This window comes from Protopterus annectens, chromosome 2.part0 (genome assembly GCF_019279795.1).
Source record: "Protopterus annectens isolate FY-2018-M chromosome 2.part0, PAN1.0, whole genome shotgun sequence".
NCBI classification, from domain to species: domain Eukaryota; kingdom Metazoa; phylum Chordata; order Ceratodontiformes; family Protopteridae; genus Protopterus; species Protopterus annectens.
In genome coordinates this window covers 495,866,424-495,887,742 of record NC_056728.1, presented here as the reverse complement: position 1 = coordinate 495,887,742, position 21,319 = coordinate 495,866,424, and the positions used below count along the sequence as shown (strand labels likewise).

The following is a 21,319-nucleotide window of genomic DNA, read 5'->3' as shown; positions in this document are numbered from 1 at the left end:
GCACAAGGACAGACTCAATGACTTTGCTTTGACTCCGCCAACCAGGGCTCAATTAAAAGCACCTTTGGGCGGAAAGCTTTCTTTATTCTCAGTAAATTGGCACAGTATTACAAGAGACAAATGGACACTGCAAATAATAGACAAAGGATACAGGTTCCATTTTCACACATTGCCAAAAAGAAAAAAAGGCATGCCAGACCTGCCACCAAATCAAAGGGCAGAGGCTTTGAAACAAATCTCCTACTTAATGCAAATGAAAGCTATAGAAAAGGCTCCTCTTTCAGAACAAGGCCAAGGATTTTATTCCAGACTATTCTTTGTTCCAGGAAAAGAAAATCAATGGAGGCCTGTTCTCGACTTGTCCGCACTGAATACTTATCTCATTGTGCCAAAATTCAAAATGCTGACTCTACAGCAGCTCCTTCCCATGCTGGGCAAGGGGTCTTGGCTGGTGACTCTAGACCTCAAGGAGGCATACCTGCATGTCCCTATCAGACAAGTTGCAGAAGACACCTCAGATTTCTTGCAGGTTCAGAGCATTATCAATTCTCAGCATTGCCCTTTGGCTTATCTACTGCGCCCAGAGTATTCACGAAATGCCTGGCATCAGTAATTGCACACTGCAGACTTCAGGGGATTCAAATATACCCATATCTGGACGACTGCCTTATACAAGCGGACAGCCAACAAACTTTGGTAAAGGACTTGAATTATGCCATTCACCTACTGCAGGCCTTGGGATATACAGTCAACATTCACAAATCAAGACTTGTTCCATCCCAAAGAATAACTTTTCTGGGTGCGGAACTAGACACAACCACCCAAATGGCTTTTCTCACAGAAGAAAAACAAAGACAACTACCGGATTACTTCAAGAATCTGACCAGACAAACTCAGCTGACTGCAAGGAAATTCCTGCAGGCCCTGGGTTACATGGCATCTTGCATTCTGCTGATTCCACAAGCAAGGCTGCATATGAGAAAACTACAATGGTACCTAAGGAGTTTATGGACTCAGCACAGTCACAGCTTAGAAACTATGATCCCACTCATTCCATGCCTCCAAAGGAATTTCTGTGGTGGGCTCAAGCAAGCCAGTCAAACAGGGGTCTGCCCTTCAGCAAACCAATAGCCAGCCAAACCATTACAACCAACGCTTCAGACCACGGTTGGGGAGCACACATGGAGGGCAGATGTATTCAAGGACTATGGTCACAAAAGAAGCTACGCATGCACATAAACCAAAAGGAAATGCCGGCAGTGATACATGCAATTGAGGCCTTCAAACTCTTCTGCATCAAGGCCACCTGCTTATAAGGACAGACAACACCACAGTTATGTGGTACATAAACAAGCAAGGAGGCACCCATTCCTACCCTCTTTGCAGACTGGCAATGAATCTGTGGGAACTTTCCTTGAAACTCAGTATAGAGCTGCAATCCCAGTTTGTGCCAGGAAAAGACAATATACTGGCGGACAGCTTAAGCAGAAATATCATGGATGCACACGAATGGATGCTGCACCCAGACATTTTCCTACAGATAACACAATCATGGGGAAGGCCGGACATAGATCTTTTTGCCTCCCCCCACAATCATCAGCTGAAGAAATTCTGCTCAAGGACATACCACCCACAAGCATGGAAAGTGGACACCCTCTGTTTCAGCTGGAGAACTCTAACAGTGTATGCATTTCCACCTCTTCCATTAATGACCAAGGTCTTACTGAAGATCAGGACAGAGCAGCCAACAGTGATTCTGATAGCTCCGGACTGGCCAAGACAGCACTGGTACCCACTGTTAAAGAGCATGTCACGTACGACACCATGGCCTCTTCCTCAATGGCCACTTCTCCTGACACAGCACATTTACAAAACTCTGCATTCCAACCTGAAAACCTTGAAACTAACAGCCTGGAAAATACCTTGACTGCTCCTCAGGATAAGCTTTCCAAGAGAGTGAAGGATATCATCTTGGAAGCTCGCCGGCCTGCCACAAGAAAGGCATATTCAGCAAAATGGAAAAGATTTCACACTTGGAGCACCACAAAGGGCCTAGATGCGACAGTGATGAACATGGCACATATCCTGGAATACTTGGCGGAAATGCTCCACAATGGCCTGTCTTCTTCCATTAAAATTCATGCTTCAGCAATTTCAGCAGAGTACAATACTGATCCACCTGTCTTTTCTCATCCTCTCCTAAGACAGTTTCTAAGAGGAATTAAAAACATCAATCCTTCAAGGAAACCTCCAGTGCCTACTTGGGACCTTAACTTCGTGTTGGAAAAACTAACTCTGCCTCATTTTGAGCCAGCAGCATCTGCAGAACTACAGTTCCTGTCTTGGAAGACTGCCTTCCTTCTGGCCATAACCTCAGCAAGAAGAGTATCTGAGTTACAGGCCCTCATGGCAGTACAGCCATTTCTTATTTTTCATCAAGACAGAGTCTCATTGAGAACCAATCCTTCATTTATGCCAAAGGTGGTATCCAGGGTCTCATTAAACCAAGCTATTCACCTGCCTGCCTTCTTTCCAAACCCACAAAACAAAGGGGAGAAACTTCTACACACCCTGGACATACACAGACAGTTGCGCTACTACTTGGACAGAACTAAAAGCTACAGAAAAACTGACCACTTGTTGGTAGCATATGCTGCTGGTGCACAAGGAAAAGCAATTTCCAAACAGACAATTTCAAAATGGATAGGGAATTGCATTTGTTCTTGTTATTCCTTTCATGGAAAAGCTGTGCCAGCTAACATTAGACCTCATTCCACCAAAGCCACAGCCACCTCCACAGCTTTCTTAAGAGGGGTGGCTACCAAGGACATTTTTGAAGCTGCTACATGGAGCTCCGTGCATACATTTTCCAAGCTTTACAATTTACCTTTATATTCCAGATCCAGAGCAGGCTTTGCTACAGCAGTCCTGCAGGGCATTTTAGCTACACCATCCTTTACATAGATCCTCCACCCCCAGATTGGCTATGGTATTCTACCCATATGTGATGACTGCAGATGCATCCTTGAAGGACATAGTACAGTTTTGTACCCACAATAAATGTAGATGTCCGATAGGTATGCATCTGCAGTCAGGTTTACCCTCCCTCCTTCCCCTCTTTGGTATTTATTGGGTATTTTTCCCTCTCATAGCTAGCTGGGGTTATCTATTATGGTGTATTTGTTTTATATATATATATATATATATATATATATATATATATATATATATATATATTTCTGTGCATGTCTGGAATTTATGAGGGCACCTGGCATCTGGGGCAAGAAACACTGAGGAAGATGGCGTCAGCTGACGCTTTTATACCCCAGGCGCTCTGACATCGGGGAAAGGGTGACATCAGCCGACGCCAGACCCAGACTTTGGAATCCGGCCGACCGAAGGGCTGCCTGAGGCAGGACAACCCATATGTGATGACTGCAGATGCATACCTATCGGACATCTACATTTATGGTAGGTACAAAACTGTACTTTTCCATTACCTAGAACGACTGGCTCCTAACTGCCACCACCAGGTTATCAACTCATTCAAGCAAGGGTCACTGCTTTGAATCTATGCTGTCAGTTGGGGATTACCATAAACTCAGAAAAGTCTGTCTTATCGCCATCGCAACATAGGAGCAGACTTGGACACCACCACAATGACCCTAAAACGTCCGCCAGAATGGGCTTGTACTGTTCGACAACAGGTCCTAACTCTCCTCTAAAAACAAAAAGCCCCAGCATCCATGGTTCTCAAATTTTTGGGTACAATGGCAGCAGCCATCATTGCAATTCCACTGGGTCGGATGCACATGCGCATACTGCAATGGCTCCTTTTCACGCAGTGGTCATTTCAAGATCTCCCAATGTCTCATCAGATCATAATCATAAATTCTTGCAGAAGGGATCGCCAGTGGTGGCTAATATCGCATTGGGTAACGACGGGCCGTCTACCAACCCCCATAGCCATAGTGACCACGGACGCTTCCCTGATAGGCTGAGTGGGGCATTATCAGGGAAAAACAGCCCAAGGCACATGGAATCATTACGAGGCCAATCTGCATATCAATGTCCTAGAGATGAAAGCAGTACTTCTAGCTTTGCAGTCCTTTCAAGACTCTCTTCCTCAGGGGACTGTTGCAGTACAGACGGACAACATGTCAGTAGTCTGGTACATCAACAAACAAGGAGGAACCAAATCTTAACCTCTGTGTCGAGAGGCCCTGAGAGTATGGCAGTGGGCAACCTCCACACAGCACTTTCTGCTAGCAATGCATATCTGGGGAGGTCCAACGTTATAGCAGACAAACTGAGCAGTGCAATTCTATTACCTCACGAGTGGTACCTAAAGAAAGAAGTAGCAGAAAGGATATTCCGCAAATAGGGCCAGCCTTGCTGCGATCTCTTTGCCACTCCCACAAACATGAAATGCAGCAGCTAATTTGTCCCAATTCACCCTCAAGTGGATGCCCCAAGAGATACAGTTATTCACGATTGGCCCCCGGGTCTTCTTTATGCTTTTCCACTGATACCCAAAGTTTTACAGAAAGTCAGTGCTGTGGGAAGGACAATCATTCTAATAGTTCCCTACTGGCCTCACCAGATTTGGTTCCCCTTTTTTGGCCTCATCTATTGGAAGAGCCTTGGATCCTGGACCCAGTTCCAGACCTCCTGATTCACTCATCAGGGGCTCTTCATCCATCCTTTCAGTCTTTCAAATTGTCAGCTGCAGCACAGCATATTTAGACATCCTCTAACAAATCATCTACCAGAAAGTTGTATCTCAGCAAATGGAAAAGATTCTCAATGTGGGCATTACAAAACGATATTGATCCTTATTTAGCTCCAATATCCTCTATTTTGGAATTTTTGAATAAGCTTTTTAGTGAAGAGGCAGCCACCGCTACTATTCAAGTTCAATTGGCTGCAATATCTTTCATCTTGGTGATGAAGGATCCAATATCATATCACATAGACTTTCCAAGGTGTTTCTCAAAGGTACTATACATTTGAGACCACCCATTAAATCTCCAATTACTCTGTAGCACCTGAATTTTGTTCTTTCAAGAATCATCCTACCTCCCTTTGAACCAGCCTCCTCATGTGACCTAAAGCATCTCACATGGGAAAACCATATTTCTGGTAACCATTACTTCTGCTCTGAGGGTTTCAGAGTTACAGGCCTTGTCCATTAAACCCCCATATCTGATTTTTCATAATGATAGAGATTCCCTTCGGACTAATCTCTCTTTTTTACCAAAAGTATGTTCAGAAACTAACCTCAGTCGATAGAGTTTCCCATCTTCTTCCCTAGATATGGCAGTAAGGTGGAGTATATGCTGCACAAGCTTGATGTTCACAGACAGCTTTGATTCTATTTCGATAGGACCAAGGATTTCAGGAAAACAGAACAGCTCTTCATTTCTTTCTCCGATTCCAAGAAAGGAGCTCCTGTTGTGAAAACCACTTTATCAAAATGGTTATCGGATTGTGTTTCATTTACTTATAGTTCAGTGAATGTACCCCTACAAGACAAAATAAAGGCCCACTCAACTAGAGCTGTCTCTACCTCTTCAGCCTTTACTGCCAAATTACTGATAGATACTATTTGTGCAGCAGCCACTTGGTCAAGGCTGCATACCTTTATCACTCATTACAAAGTAGATAGGGCTTCCAGGGACAGGGCTTCCTTTGGTTCCACTGTCCTGAAGTATATACTCCTGTGAGCCACCCAAGAAAGGTGGCACTTGGGATGCTGAACTATCAGTAAGAATGAAGGTGAGATAGGACAACTTCACATAAAGTTATGTACTCACCATAACATTCCATGTGAGTTGTTCATCTCACCTTCATTCTTGCGTCTCACCCTCCAACCTCCATCCAGGCCTCTTGAGGACAGAGATTTAAGGCAAAGCATGGTTGTATGTGATCTTTATCTAGTGTTTTCTATACTATTGGTATGTCAAGAGTGGCATATATATTTATTAGCAGCAAACAAGATCTGAGTGAATCACCAGTGCATCATGGGATAGGGAGTAGGCCACAAGCTGGTTGAAGACCTCGAGCTTTTGCATTTGGCCGAGTCGGAGCCGAGGATTGGCTCTGAACCCATCAGTAAGAATGAAGGCGAGATGAACAACACCCATGGAATGTTATGGTGAGTACATAGCATCTTTTTTTTTTTTTTTTCATTTTTTTGAGCAGATTTTATCCAGAAGGAGGCTTAGGAAGATGCTTTAAAATACTGTGAGCTCCAATGGCAATTAAGATTGAACGCCATTGTTTCACAAGGTTTATTAGCAATGTGCTAAAATTAAGATCAGCCCAATTATAATATTTTGGTAATGCCTTTAAATGGTTTTAATTGTATTTTTTATATCTTTTTTGTGTAGTTCAGCATTTTAAATTATCCAGCACTGTCACTGGTTGTTTTGCTAATTTATTACGTCACATGTTTATTATATAATCACATTGTGTAGAATGCAAACTGCTCTGATGAAGTCCCTTGTTATTAGGGACGAAAGTGCTTAACAGTGTTCTTCTACTTTTATTAAAGACGTATGTTATATTGAACTGGAGGCTGGCTTGGTTTCTTTGGACATTCTTTTTACACACCATTTGGGTGTTGACCTCGGTATCCATTTGGTTATTAGTTTTCATTACCAAGGGTTGTCCCCCTGTCTGTGTGACTGCTAGTAGTTACTTTTATCTCTGCCCGAAAGGTCTTATCCAGGCCATCATGTGCTAGGACCCTTGTACAATTTTATCCAGGGATATGAAGTCATTGTTAGAACTAACCCTTCTCTCATGCCTAAGCTCATTTCAGAGCAAGCCCTGAACTAGGCTGTTCAACGGCCAGCCATTTTCCCTTACTCAGAAAATAAGGAGAGAGAATTCTGAACCTCCTTGATATCCACTGACAGTTTGGGTGTTCACACTGCAAGAATCAAGGATGTCAGACAGACTTACCAGCTGTCTATCTCCATGTCAGAGAAGCTGGGTTCTCCAATATCAGAATCTCTTATTTGGAAGATGGAATTATTTTCTGTTACCAAGTACCAGTCCAGCAACAAATCTTTAAAGGCACTAATCAGAGGGGATTTCAGCATGATGACTGCTAACATCCAAAACAAGAGTAGAGTTTGCCAGTAGTTATACAGAGTATGTCCCTACCCTCTTGCATTTAGATGATTTCCAGCAGTTCTGTAGTACTAACTCTGAAATAATTAAACAGTGCAGTCTGTGTGTGACATAGTGATCCCTACAGTGAACCTAATATAGATGTGTGAGTAGCTCACCATCCATCCTCAACCCCTTTTCCCATTTTTACACATGGGGTTGTGGTATCATTTCAATAGTGACAATCCTCTAGAGCCAAGGTTTGCACCCGTGGGTGGCTAATAACTCACCGTAACAGTAGATAATTCAGTCTGTGTAGACGGTTCAGTCTGTGATCACCAGGGTCATATAAGCTCCCACCTGCTTACCTCCAGTATGCTTCATTGTTTTCATCTGGGCTTGTGGGGTCCAGGGATCCATTGAATTGTCCTGAAATCACATTTATATACAATAGTTTGCCCTGAAATTTTTGGAGGCTTGTATCAGTACCACCTTGATCAGCATAAATTCTTAGGTATGCAAGTTAGGGTATGGGTCCTTCCGGACTTTATAAATAAAGAACTGAAGAGACTGTTGATTGGCCCTGCTGAGGAAGCACTTATGAATTGCTTACATCCAAAGAGAACTTCAGTATAATGTGAGCGTTCGCTGACATATGTGGCATACGTTAGTCCACTGTCAGCTGGGGGAGAGGCTGTGCTTACTGCAATATTCAGGAGCTCTGGAGGTTGGTTCAGAAGATGCTTTCAGCAAATCCCTAGAGCTACGAATAGAGCTGCAACATTGATCAGCTAGTTTGCATATCTTCAGTTATGGTGAGTTGCTCATATAGCTGTACTTTCATCTTGATTAGGTCAGTGTGACCTCCTGGACAGAATGGTCTGTGTTGTTATTTTTACATTGCAAGTTTTTTGCATACAAGGGCAAAGACAAATGGAAAAGGTTTCCTGTTTGATCTGCAGAATACAGTGTAGACTCTTTAGCCATATTTTCATACCCTACTTCAGTGATGTTTTTTTTTTCTTACAGCAGAATGACACTTTGACTCCTGTACCTACACCCAGTTGGCCCCTTTGTTCAAAGGGATGGGAGTCAGGCATTCCTGTGCTTGCATCACAGCCATTTATTTAGCCCATTTGTTCCTGCCTGGGAATCTCAATCAGCCCTCCATTCCCTGGGGAGATTTGGGGGAGAGGGTCCCTCTTCCCCTGTGAGCACCCTTCCCCTTAGCAGCTTTTCTGAAAATTGGTATTGCTGCCTTTTGAAGGAAAACGTGTCTGCATACTAAGCTGCCTTCAGCTTAACTCAACAGTGCAGGCTTGGTAGGCTTGGACTCTACTGTGATGCCAAGCCAGACCCACCTCCCACTTTCCAGGATGAGCATCCTGCTAGTGGTCTGTCCCTGCATTCCTCCTAACCCAGCTTCCGCAGACAGGTGACCTGCTAAATGAACTCTGGTCACCTGCCTACTTCATTGAGCTTTAAATATCAGTAACAGAAAAAAAGGCAACACAAGTGGCACAACACTTTTCAAAATTATGGAATAAACTACTAATTATATTCAGAAGCTATTCATTAGCTTCTTCAAAAAACAATATTGATAGGTAAATGGTAAGTAGAAAGTGTCAGCATGGGGTTGCAGTAGTCGAGAGTCCTTGAAGGCTCGCTCATAGGTCATAAGATTGACATTTGAACCTGTGAATATGTTTGAGGCTGGACTTTGCTTTTCCATTGTAAAGGTCCATCTGGTAGTCATTTCTAATTTCCACTTCAGACAAGACCCTAATCCTTGGCCTCCCCTTAAGATCTACAGTGTATTCCTTCAAGGTACTTGTTACAAATAGCTCAAACAGAAAAAAGTGTATCTGTGGAGCTGAAATTTTTATCATGGAGGACATTTTCTTGGTAGCAGTTGCATCATTTAGAAGGATTTCACTGTTGCAACTTGTTGCAGTCACTCCTTCCTTTTTTAGGTTCATAGATTAGCACTAGGCTAACTGCTCTTGTGAGACATTTGAAGCCTAGCCAATCGCCACATGTGAGAATCAAACCTTGCACTTTGTCTTTCTAAGGTACACACCTTAACCATTATGCTAACCTCCTACCTTCTTTGTTTTGCAAAGATAGAACTTTCAGTTGTAACAGCTTTTCATTCATACCCACAGTGACTATGGAAACAAATCTGAATCAAGCAAATATTCTGCCTGTTTTCTTTCCACAGTATTCTTACCATGGGCAGTTTCAAAACTATTTATTCCAAAGGTACTGTATGCCTTATCAATACCCACCCACAGGCTTTACCTCATTTCTCAAGGAGGGCGAGGCCTGTCAGGTCTGGGGTAAATTTAAGAGTACTTCTCCAGTCATCTAGGCTTAGTTTGAAGGAATATATTGAATCACATTGTTTAACCTACAGAAGAGGTTTATTCAGAGAAGAGGAGTTGTTTGGTAGTGAATCTGTCTGAGCATCATATTCTGTCTGTGAATGATAGTTTAGATATTTAATTCTAGTAATAGCTGAGCTGTTTAACATGTTGAGATATCCTGTGGTCCTTGACCTCCTCTCACCGATGGCACAGTAAATGAGGAACAGATCCCTTCTCTGGAGTGTATAGTACAAAGACTTCATCTTTCCCAGTAACTAAGGTCCTTAAGAATAAAGATCTTTTTCTCAGGAACCTCTGAAGCTTTTCACGTTTGTTGGTGTATTGAGTGAAATACATACAAAATGGAGTGATGTACTCTGCAATGGGTCTGATCAGTGCTAAATAACGGAGAACAATAACGTCTTTGGATCCTACTTGAAATAGTTTTGGCTATTAGATGTGCTAAGTAGGATTTCTTTACAATTGCCACTTGAACAAAGGAGAGGGAACTGTTGATCCAGGTCCCCGTTAGCTTTTCATTTAGTAAGGATAAGTTTTGTATATTGTATGTCATGGGTAATTTCAGTTTTCTAAAAGAAACAGTACTTTTTAGCATTGTCTATTTTGTGTATACCAGATATTAACTAGGATATGCTCTTTCTGAAGAGTGCAGATATCTGAGGGGTTTGCACATCCAGTTTGCAGTTGTCTGCAAATTTGGTACGCCAGAAGTCCCAATTACTAATTTTGAGATTGCTAAAAAAGATGCCAACCAAGAGGAAACCCAATAAAGACCCCTGAGCTTCTCCACTGTAAAAAATCACCTGACAGATGAGCTACAATTGGCTAGTCATCTCACCACATTATGACCAGTTTAGGGATAAACGAGCAAAACTCCAAATTATGGACACACTGAGCATCAAATTAATTCATAAACTCCACAAATAATTTATTCAGTCACAAAGTTTTCGGGAATAACCCTTCTTCAATGAGTACATACATCAAAAACCAGTGCTTCTTATATAATCATTAAAACCATGTGACACATCCAATAAAGCAGTTAACTAATTAAACATTTTCAACAAATAAAATTTCAGTGCTTTCAAAGACAAAAACTTTATATAAAAACTCACTATAAAAATCAAATATAATTTAAAAAAAACAGATTCCATCCAGAATATAAATATCCATTAATTCCTGTTCTTTTATGTACCTTTAAAAAACATTTGTTGCTTCTGAAATGTTATTAGTTGAAAATGTTTAAATTAGTTAATTGCATTATTGGCTGTGTCACATAGTTTTATTAATTATATAAGCAGCACTGGTTTTTGATGTATGTACAACTGAAGAAGGGTTATTCCCGAAGGCTTTGTGACTGAATAAATTAATTGTGGAGTTTACAAATTAATTATACGCTCAGCATGTCCGTAATTTGAAGTTTTGTTTGTTTTTGCTATATTTTCTCTTCTCCAAAGATGGTTTACCTTGGTGCTGGTCTGTTTGTTTCATTTTATCCTCTATGTTTAGGGATGCCAGTTCCCTTACTTTTCTGGCATAAAGTATGGTATCAAGTGCTTTGGCCAGATCAAAATAAGGTGTACCAAGAGCATGACCACTGCCAACAGCTTGTGTAACCCTGTCGAAAAAAATGAAAAGGTTTAATAGACATGATCTCCCTTTAGGTCAGATTGTTGGAGCTCAAACCTAATGAGATTCTAATATCATAATTAATGAGATTTGTCAGAAGTGGGATTTGAATCCATGCTTCCATAGGAGACTACAACCTGAATGCAGCACTTTGGACCACTTTGCAATCCTGGCAACTGCTATTAGATGTTAATAGACAGCTTAGTTGTGGAACAACGTCTGTGAGAAAAAGATTACCAGCTGTATGCGTTTTTACAAAAGACCACAAAGGCAAGAAATTTGCTATGCTACACTTCTCTAACTGTCGTCAAGTTGCACTGTATTTCTTATGATACACTTTGCAAAGCCTTCCAGGCTTTCTAACGCACATTATCTCAGCGATGTTTAAACATCTGCAGCTGCCTTCCATAATTCCTTTTCATGTGATATTTGTACAATAGCTAGCTAAGCTTCCCTGCATACCTTTTCAAGACATTAGATGTTGGACACAGCCTCCAGTTTTGAGACTTCCTTGAGAGCTATTGTGATAGGATGTTCCCAAAAGGCATCCATCCAGAAGTTATGTCTAGGTACTATATCATATCAGTTCCTGCAACTAGAGCTTTACAACCTCTGTTAGGAAAGTTATGGATACTCACCATAGCAATGGATCTGTATGTAGACTCCAGGAGTCATCCTGCCCACCTTCCTAGCAACTCTTATCTGTCTTCAGATTTGTTCTGTTTTATGTCATCCAAAACTTGAAAGATAGGAAGAAGGTAGACAGTTTGGGAATTAGCATACTGGAAAATTGTAAGTACTAAGCACTCCTAACACTTTTGGAATAAATCCTGACAGTTCTTTTGACAGAGATCTGCTGACAGATACACCACTGTGAGAAATATCCATAACTTTCATATTGCTCTGTTCATAACTTAGGAGAATGCCATTCTTTCTCCAGTACCACTCATTTCAGCGCAACTCATTTCAGCAGGCTGAAGTTCACTGTAGATGGATTTTCCCTTCCGTCAGGGTAGGGAAGTGGATTCACAGTGAGCAGATTAAAATAAGGTGTACCACTGATAGGGAAGATTCATGTATGTATTTCAATTGTTGCATTTGATTTCTTGCCTTTAGCCTTGTAAAGGAAGCAGAGCTCATCCTCATCATCTGTTGGTGGCCTGTATTGGAGTATTTTCACATTCTGTGGTTCCTGCCAGTAGAGAGAGGGTTGTCTTGGTGCAGGCCAGATGAGAACCCCTTGGTTAGTGCAGCAGACAGCTCAACCTTCATGTCTGGTTGATTGTTTAGATTACATCAGATCTTTCAGTGAAAGTCCCCCTGGGTGACATATGCTGCCAGACAACACTGCTTAATGGATGTGATACTGTGTCTAGGCAGAAGAGTATCTACCTTAGTCAGCGAATTTGCATGTGATTCTCACCTACATTAGACACATTTTTTTTTATTTAGGTCTCTGTTATTTCACAATCAGGGTGCTTGTTTTCACCGTCTAAGCACATCTTGACAGAGTGTCAGAATGTGGTTCCAAGCAGTTCTTTAAGGGCTTTTGCATACTCTTCTGTCTTTGAAAAACCTGTTATCCCTGGGAAGTGAATTTTCCAAATAACAGGCATCCTTATCCTTCCTTCAAGCTGTCCAGTTTGACAGATTTGAAGTTTCTCTTTTGCAAGATGCTGATTTGGTGGATATTATCTCTTCCTTTAATATGTCATTGTATAAGAATTTGTATGTAGAAAACCTGTATTGGTCTTTTACAAGGACTGCTTGTCCCTTGAGTTTTACCTGCTTTTCCTACCCAAAGTGATTTTAGGGCTATCCTTGAACCAGTCCATTCAACTTTCTTTTATTTCTTTCTAGAAGCAGAACCCAGGGAGGCGAGGGCTCTTCCTACCCATTCTGCAGGTAGCTCACTCATGTTTTACCCATAAAGGGTATACAAGTTTAAGAATGTGGATAAGATGATCTTTTTTTTCTTTGTTCCAAGTATGAAGGCAGACCTTTTCCATATAGATTGCTAACTGCATCATCTTTTATCATTGGGTAACTACTTCTTGACCAGTGCTCTCAGAAGCCTCTCCACCACAAGTGTGGCTGTTTCCAGGGACTGTTTTAGGAATGTTGAACTGTGAGTCACACCTTTGATACCTCTGTACTTTATTATTTGGTTTTCTCTTCTCAGCTATTTTTTTTGGGGGGGGGTCCTCAAAAATTTCTTAGCTAGTTGGCCTTCTTGAAGATTAGCTGATAAGATGAATACTGTCTCATCTTTTGCGTTTTCACCTTTTTTTTTTTCCAGATACTGAACTAATTAAGAATTGTTTGCTGTCTACTTTGTTTTTGTATTTAAAATGTGTGCAACTTGAACAGAAAATGTAATTATCTTTTTGTGTTTCATTTTTGTTAAAGGTGGACAGCAGTAAAGAGTCAGCTGAGGCAGCCTGTAATATTCTTTCACAGCTTGTGAACTGCTCACTAAAAACACTTGGACTTATCTCTACTGCCAGACCCAGCTTTATGGATATGCCTAAGGTAAACCATTAGTATGCTACTGAAGAGACCTGTAAATCTACAAAATATATTAAACGCTTAAGTCTGATATTAAGCTAAATCTTATTATGGAAAAGACTTGGGAGTACTATTCAGTGTCACGATTTTTGGTTTTAAAGCCATTTTGTACTGGATGGTGCTGCAGAGAGCTGATTTAGCCAGTGTTGAATTATATTTATTTTCAGTAAGTCAGTTTGACCATAAATGGAAAAAATACGTTGGAGTAGTTTCAATGTCTACATGCAACTGTTTGTTAGGGCATGAAGTTAATTTACTGTTGCACAGTGGAACAGTATTTCCATCAGCAATTTGAAACTAGGTTACTTTCCCATCTAAGATTAAAAGTTACTAACTTTAGCCTGACGTGTCAGGCATTCCACTTGTGTTGTACGTGCATTTCATCTCTGCAAAGTTCTGCTGTGGCTACATCTCCACTTGAGAAGATATTTTATTTATTTAATTCCTGGAGGATTTTAAACATTTTCTGTTAGCTGAGACTTTGGGAGTAAACAGGCTTGGACAGGAGCTAGTTTGACTGCAGAATTTTTTAGAGAGGATGTTATAATATGCTTAACATTAATATCCATGTAAGTGACCTAAATAATTTATTGAAACCCAGCAGATCAGCAATTACTGGCAATCCTGCAGGATGCAGTTTATCCATAATCAGGATGTGAGCCTGTGCAGTGGATGACCATAGAGGGCCATAGCCTAAGATGAGTCAGCAGTTGGCATGTCCCTCTTTTTTTATTTTATATTTTATTTTTTTAACTGGCCACCAGATGAAATGTAATGAATGGCCAACCTTCAACCAGTGTCTGGCAGTGAATTTAATAAAACTGTGCTGTTCATTACTCATCTCTGTTACTCTGGTAACTGTAAATGGAAGGAATGCGTTTGGAAAGACTGTGGTGTGAAAGGAGCACAGAACTGTTCCAAGATGGCATGCTTGGAGGAATAGAGTGCCCTTGAAATGTTTGTCTACATGTTGTGAGAATTTCTTTTGTGGATAGTGAAGATCTGTAAATCATTTACAGTAGAGAGTCGATTATCCAAACTAATTGGGACCTAGGGTAGTTCAGGTAATCAAACTTGCATTGAACTGGATCTAAAGTCTTGTTTTTTCTGTGCACAGGGAATACACTTTCAACTATTCACCGATTCCAGTGGGCAATAAAGAATATTTTTCCATACATGAACAGGTTACCAGCTCAAAAAACACTCTCAAATGAATACATGTGACATGTACATATTCAGACTTTATGATTTTTCCTACCTGAAAACTTTGGAAGGCTGCGTTCTGATAATTGATGTTTCTGATCAAATCTCTACTGTGTATTGGTTAACTGGATATCAAACTGCTACCTTTCAGTTGTAATTTACCCTTAGCCATTTGTCTTTCTGAGTGAAACATAGGTATATATATTTTGCATTAATGAGGAAATTGCAGTGACATCACACGGGTTCTATTTCTGTTTCATTGACTTTTCATAATAACTCCCATTGTCAATACAGTTAGTTGATTGCTTATAAACGCTCTCTGAGGTTTTCACAGACCATCTGCATAATGGATGCCAAGCTTAATTGAGAGTCATTAATAATTGATACTACAGTTTGTTATAAGTGTGTGATGCTTTATTTGTGCCTAAAGAGCGAGATTACTCAGAGGATTCACTTTTTTTCTCGTACTTCGCAATCTTGAAATAAATATAGTAGGTAGCAGGAGTGAGGGGCATAGCCATCCTTACTGGAAGGTGCAGGAAAGATTAAGGCTCCTGACAAAAACAGGTTTTGATTGTCATTGTTTCAGTATTAGTTAACTTATTGGCTCTACTTAATTACATATTAAACTTCAGTCACTGAGTCAAATGTAATTTAAAAGTTGCTTGTTCTTTTTGTCTCGGTCTCAAAAGGAAGTGGTCAGAACTGTATCCTTAATGTGCGTTGAATGTCAAATTTTTAAAATTTGCTTTGACTGATGTGTTTAAATGCATGGTTTGCCTATATACAAATACTTAAATTTTTTTTACTGGGATACATGTGTTGGCCCATATCTTTTTTTTTTTTTAAAACAAGTTTATTGTTTTAACATATAAGAGAAATATCATAACAATTTTATACAAATAATTAAAAATAGGTATTATTATAATATTCAACAAAACAACTAAAGTATTTACAAAGACATCCACTACAATCAGATCAATTAATTAAACTAAAATACTGTGCTATTGAAATTAGAATTTTTTTAACAAATTTTGTAAATTATCCCATACAATAAAATGTGATGTTTTTCTAGTTGTTCTCATTCTAATTGTGCTTATTTCCATATGACACATTATATTCATAACATTTTTAAATTCATTGAACGAAGGAGGTGTATCTGAAATCCAATTTCTAGTTATTAATTTCCTAGCCACTGCTAGGATAGACCATAACAAGGGAAGCTTAATCTTTTTAACACATTGAGGTACAGGTGTGTTGAATAATATAAGAGACTTAGAAATAATGAAATTATCTGTAAAAAGAGCCTGCAAAAATTCATTAATTGACTTCCAGTATTCTTTCAACTTCATACAGTCATAAAACATATGAGCCCAGTCAGCATTAATTTCTACATTACATCTCTTACATAGATTATCTTTATTATTAATTTTATTCATCATCAAAGGTGTATAAAAAGATCTATGTAAAATTTCCATGTATAAAGTCTCCAGACAATGGAAGATGTAGTTCTATAAGCAGATTCCAATATATATTGTTTATCTTGTTAAGTTGGTGGGTCCCCATTAATAGAGGTGAAATAATTCCAGTATGAATCTACATTGTAAAAAGTTTCTTGTCTGATAATTTTATGTATATATGAAAGTTTACCTTTATCAGAAACTTTATGCTGTCAATTTATTATCAAGTAATCAATCAGTTTTGGAATAGATTCTTTAACTGTTATAGACATTAGATCTATTCTATCAATGAGATGTTGTCTAAAGATCTGAACCTCTAACCAGCATGTTTCTCTTAGATCAAATTCTTGTTTTAAGAAATCTAGATTTTTAACTTTATTATCAGATATCAGCTGATACCAGTACTTTAGATTATTATCTATAGCTAAATGAGCTCCTTCAGAAGTAGATGACATAAGCATACCCTGAGTATAAATTATAGGGAATACAATAAAATTCCATTCCCTATACTTAGGGTGCATGAATATAAAGTTACGATAACTAATAATAATATTTAATGGGTAACAGACCATATGTTTAGGTGTAATAGGTGAAGTACAAAATTCCTTTAGCAACCACAACATGGAGTTATTTATAATCATATTTTTATGTGTTAAGGAGATTTTCATGAAGTGCATACTAATTAGCTCCCAATAATCTTTCCATTTTGCGGCATATGACCGATCTATTAATAAAGTAATAACTTTTATAATAGAAGAGATAATATATAAATTAAAGTCTGGAAAAGAAATACCCCCTTGAGACCAGCTATTAGTATGATGTTCTTCGTCTTCCATTGCTGCAGTCCTGACTATTGGGTATAGTCCGCGTCCCAGTCGGCCCGAATACCAGAGTATAAGGCTGACGTCGGTCAGGCGCGATTAGACTGACGCCAGTACGCCAGGGTACTAATCGCACGACCGACCCCATAACCTCAGTCTTTTTTGCCGCATGGTCCGAGGCAGAAGCAGTTTTGCGAGAGCAGGTTGCCGTACTGAAATATTTCAAACCGGAGTTTCAGACCAAACAGAGTTGGCTAAGTACCCGTTGGGGAACATTTTGGTTTTTCTTGCCTCAGTATTTTACCGGATGTCAGAAAAAGTGAATAACTGTATTTCTTGTGGGAAACAGATACCTCATAGGGATTATCATACCTTGTGTATACCTTGTTTAGGGCCTGAGCACGGCGTTGTTGGTTGCCGCTCTTGTGCTAGGTTTAACAAACGCACTATTAAGAGGAGGTTAGACTGTGCCAGGTTAGTGTTTGGGAAGCGTTGCAATTATAAAATGCCGTCGGATGCTCCGGCGCCGCTTCCTCAAGAAGCGCAAGGATAAAACAGTGAAGCCTAGGGTTGAGGAACCGGCAGTCCCGGACGCCGGTTCTTTAGAAGGCTCAGTGGAGCCGGAGGTTTTGCCAGGAGTTTCCATGGAGTCCCAGGCAGAAACTATACTCTTACAGGATGTGCCTTCTCAGGAGGTAGGCCAGGCTGAGGGGCTTCTCAGGTGACTGTTCTTCCCTCTCTTCCCAAGGTAGTTAGGGCCTCTCCTTCTGTTGCCAAAACTTCTATGAGAGGTAGGCCTACTTCAGCTTCAGTGGGGCTTCTCCTACCATTTCAGGTTCTGTACCTAAGAAACATATGCTTAAGATGGCAGAAGATTTGATTACTATGATTAGGGGTTCTATGCCCCGCCTGATAAGAGGCCTAGGGTGGAACCGAGTTTCATTGTTTTGAACAGTGTTCTGAGGCTTCAGAATCTTCTGTGGAAGATTTGCAGGAGTATCCTACCTATTCTGATTCTGATGTGGATGATTCCACTCCTACAGCGTCTCCACCTGAGGATTTCTCATTTTCAGAGACTTTGCATTCCATGAGGGAGCACTTTAAATGGGAAGGCCAGGATTACTCTGACTCCAGGAAAAGGCTTAGGGAGTTCTTGTTTTACCCCAGCATAGGCCTTTAGCTATTCCTCCTGTGTTGAATGTGGTGGAAGATGTTTTGCAGAGGCTTCCCTGAACCCTGACTCTTTGCCTCCTGCTCCTGTTAAGCCTGATAGGTATTATAGGGTGCCCGAAGCTCATAAATATTTGTTTAAGAGTCCTAGGGCCGACCCAGAAACTATTTCTCAGGGGCCTAAGGGTGTAAAAGCTTCTGTGGTTAAAAATCCTGTCCCCACTGATAAAGAGGCGAGGGCTTTGGATAGGTGGGGAAAGAAAGTGTATACTTCTTCCACTCTAGCTATGAGAGCTTTGAATTGTCAGTTTCACATGTTAAAATATCAGAATTACCTTCTTTCACAATTGAAATCTAAGGTGGATGCTTTGGCGGAAGGTATTGAGTGTAAAGAGTTGCTGGATTTGGTTCATGTCTCTGAACAAGTGGGTAAGCATTCTTTGCAATGTGGTTTTGATGCTGTACAGGCCTCCTCGAGGGTGGCTGCTACCAGCTCTGTTCTTCGCAGGCATGCCTGGTTGAAGGATCAGAATTTAGCTGAGCATGTTAAGACAAGGATTTTGGATGCTCCTTTACAGTCTGATGTGTTGTTTGGTTCGCCTGTGGAAGCTGTTTTAAAGAAAATGGAGGACAAAGCTAAGTCTATGCAAACTGTTAAAGATTTTTGCAGGTGCAGCCACCAAGTTTAGTAGAAATTGGCCTGCTAAGGGGTGGACATATCCTGCTTATGATTCTCAGTCTAGGGGTAGGTCTAGACGTGGTAGGGGCAGGGCTCAAAGTTCTTTTAGGCCTAGAACAGGAGTTCTCCTGCTCAGACTTCTGGTGAGGGCAGGGGTCAGTCCTTTCGTAAACAGACCCAATGACCTGTTTTCCAGCTGCCAGCAGATTCACGCCTGGCAGCTCCTTTGGGGAAGACTGTCTCTTTTCAAAGAAAATTGGGATTTAATTACTCAAGACAAATGGGTGTTGGATATCATTCACCACGGTTACAGATTTTATTTCCATACACTGCCCCTTTCAAAGGCATGCCAGACGTTCCTCCTCTACAAAGAAAAGAGGCTCACAAGCAAGTTTTACAGTTACTTCACATAGGGGCCATTCAGCCAGTCCCTGTGTCAGAGAGGGGCCTAGGATTTTATTCTCGCCTGTTCCTTGTACCAAAGAAGGGGAACACGTGGAGACCAATTTTGGATTTATCTCTCCTCAACACGTTTTTGGACATTCCCAAGTTCAAGATGTTGACGTTACAACAGCTTTTACCTCTGCTGGGCAAAGATCACTGGATGGTAACTTTAGATCTCAAGGAAGCTTACCTTCATGTGCCTATAAGGCTAAGTTGCAGAAAGTATCTGCGGTTTCGAGCTGGAAATTCTCATTATCAGTTCTCTGCATTGCCCTTTGGCTTATCTACTGCCCAGAGTATTCACAAAGGTTCTGGCTCCAGTGATAGCTTACTTCAGGCTTCAAGGAATTCAAATCTATCCTTACTTGGGCGACTGCCTGATTCTGGCTCAAGAAAAGGAAGACCTTCTACAGCATCTGGAATATGTTATAGCAGTGCTAAGATGCCTAGGGTATTCTGTGAACGAAATAAAGTCCAGTCTAGTACCCTCTCAAGACATGTGCTTTCTGGGTGTAAGACTGAATACAGCAGCCCAGATGGCCTTTTTAACCCCGGACAAACAAAAGAGTCTGTCACTTTACTTCCATCAACTATCTCATCAGTCCGTGCTGACTGCAAGGACAGTCCTTCAAGCATTAGGGTTCATGGCATCTTGTATTCTGGTGCTTCCCAATGCCAAACTGCATATGAGGAAGCTACAATGGTATCTCAAAATGTATGGACACAGCACTGCCAGGATTTGGACACTGTCATTCAAATAATACCTTGCATTCAAAAGGAATTTTTGTGGTGGGCTCAGGAATGTCACCTAAACAAGGGACTCTCTGTGACCCGGCCAGAGGCAAGTCAGATTCTAACGACAGATGCCTCGGACATTGCTTGGGAGCTCATCTAAATGGAAAGTGGATACAAGACAAGTGGCCTGCCAGACTACAGCATCTACATATCAACATGAAGGAGATGTTAGCAGTCCAGTTTGCATTAATGGCTTTCAAGGAGTTACTTCTTCCAGGGCAGGTGTTGATTCTAACAGACAACACAACTGTCATGTGGTACATCAACAAGCAAGGGGAACACATTCTTATCCTCTATGCAGGCAAGCAATGATTTTATGGGAGACTGCGCTAAGCTTGCAACTAACTCTTCAGGCAAGGTTTCTGCCAGGAGCACAGAACTCCTTAGCAGATGTGTTAAGCAGACGAATCATGGATCCCCACGAGTGGAAACTGGATCTTCATGTATTTCAGAAACTGACAGTGTCATGGGGAACTCCAGACATAGATCTGTTCGCTTCTCCACTAAACCACCAGCTGCCAAAGTATTGCACAAAGGGGTTTCATCACACAGCTTGGAAAGTGGATGCTCTGTCTTTCAGTTGGAAAAACCTTCATGTGTATGCCTTTCCACCTCTACCGCTTCTTCCAAAGGTACTATTAAAGGTCAGACAAGACAGGCCAAGGATGATTTTGATAGCTCCAGATTGGCCTCGGCAACACTGGTACCCACTACTACGGAGTCTGGTAAAGAAGCCTCCATGGCCTTTACCTCTGATTCCTCATCTGTTATCTCAGAAGGACGGTCATCTGCTCAATGTCAAGCTTCACTCTCTTCATCTAACAGCCTGGCATATTCTGTGTTGAAACACAGCAGGTCTCGACTTCCTCAACAAGTTTTAAATGTGATTATGGAAGCTAGAAGGCCTAGTACAAGGAGAGTGTACGCAGAAAAATGGAAGAGATTTTTATTTTGGAGTACAGCAAAGAATTTGGAGATTTCAGAGCCTAATTTGAGTGTGGCTCTTCAATATCTTACTGAATTATTGGACAAAGGTTTGTCCTTCTC

At 40.8% G+C, this 21,319-nt stretch overlaps 1 protein-coding gene across 1 annotated transcript in view; it reads left to right on the top strand.

The window, feature by feature from the left end:
• The window catches only part of FBXL3 (F-box and leucine rich repeat protein 3), a 522,035-nt gene that overhangs the window by 336,268 nt on the left and 164,448 nt on the right, over positions 1–21,319 (top strand). The window contains exon 3 of the mRNA XM_044060902.1: positions 13,542–13,664. Within this exon, the coding sequence (XP_043916837.1) occupies positions 13,542–13,664 (123 nt within the window). The remainder of the gene's footprint in view (positions 1–13,541; positions 13,665–21,319) is intronic.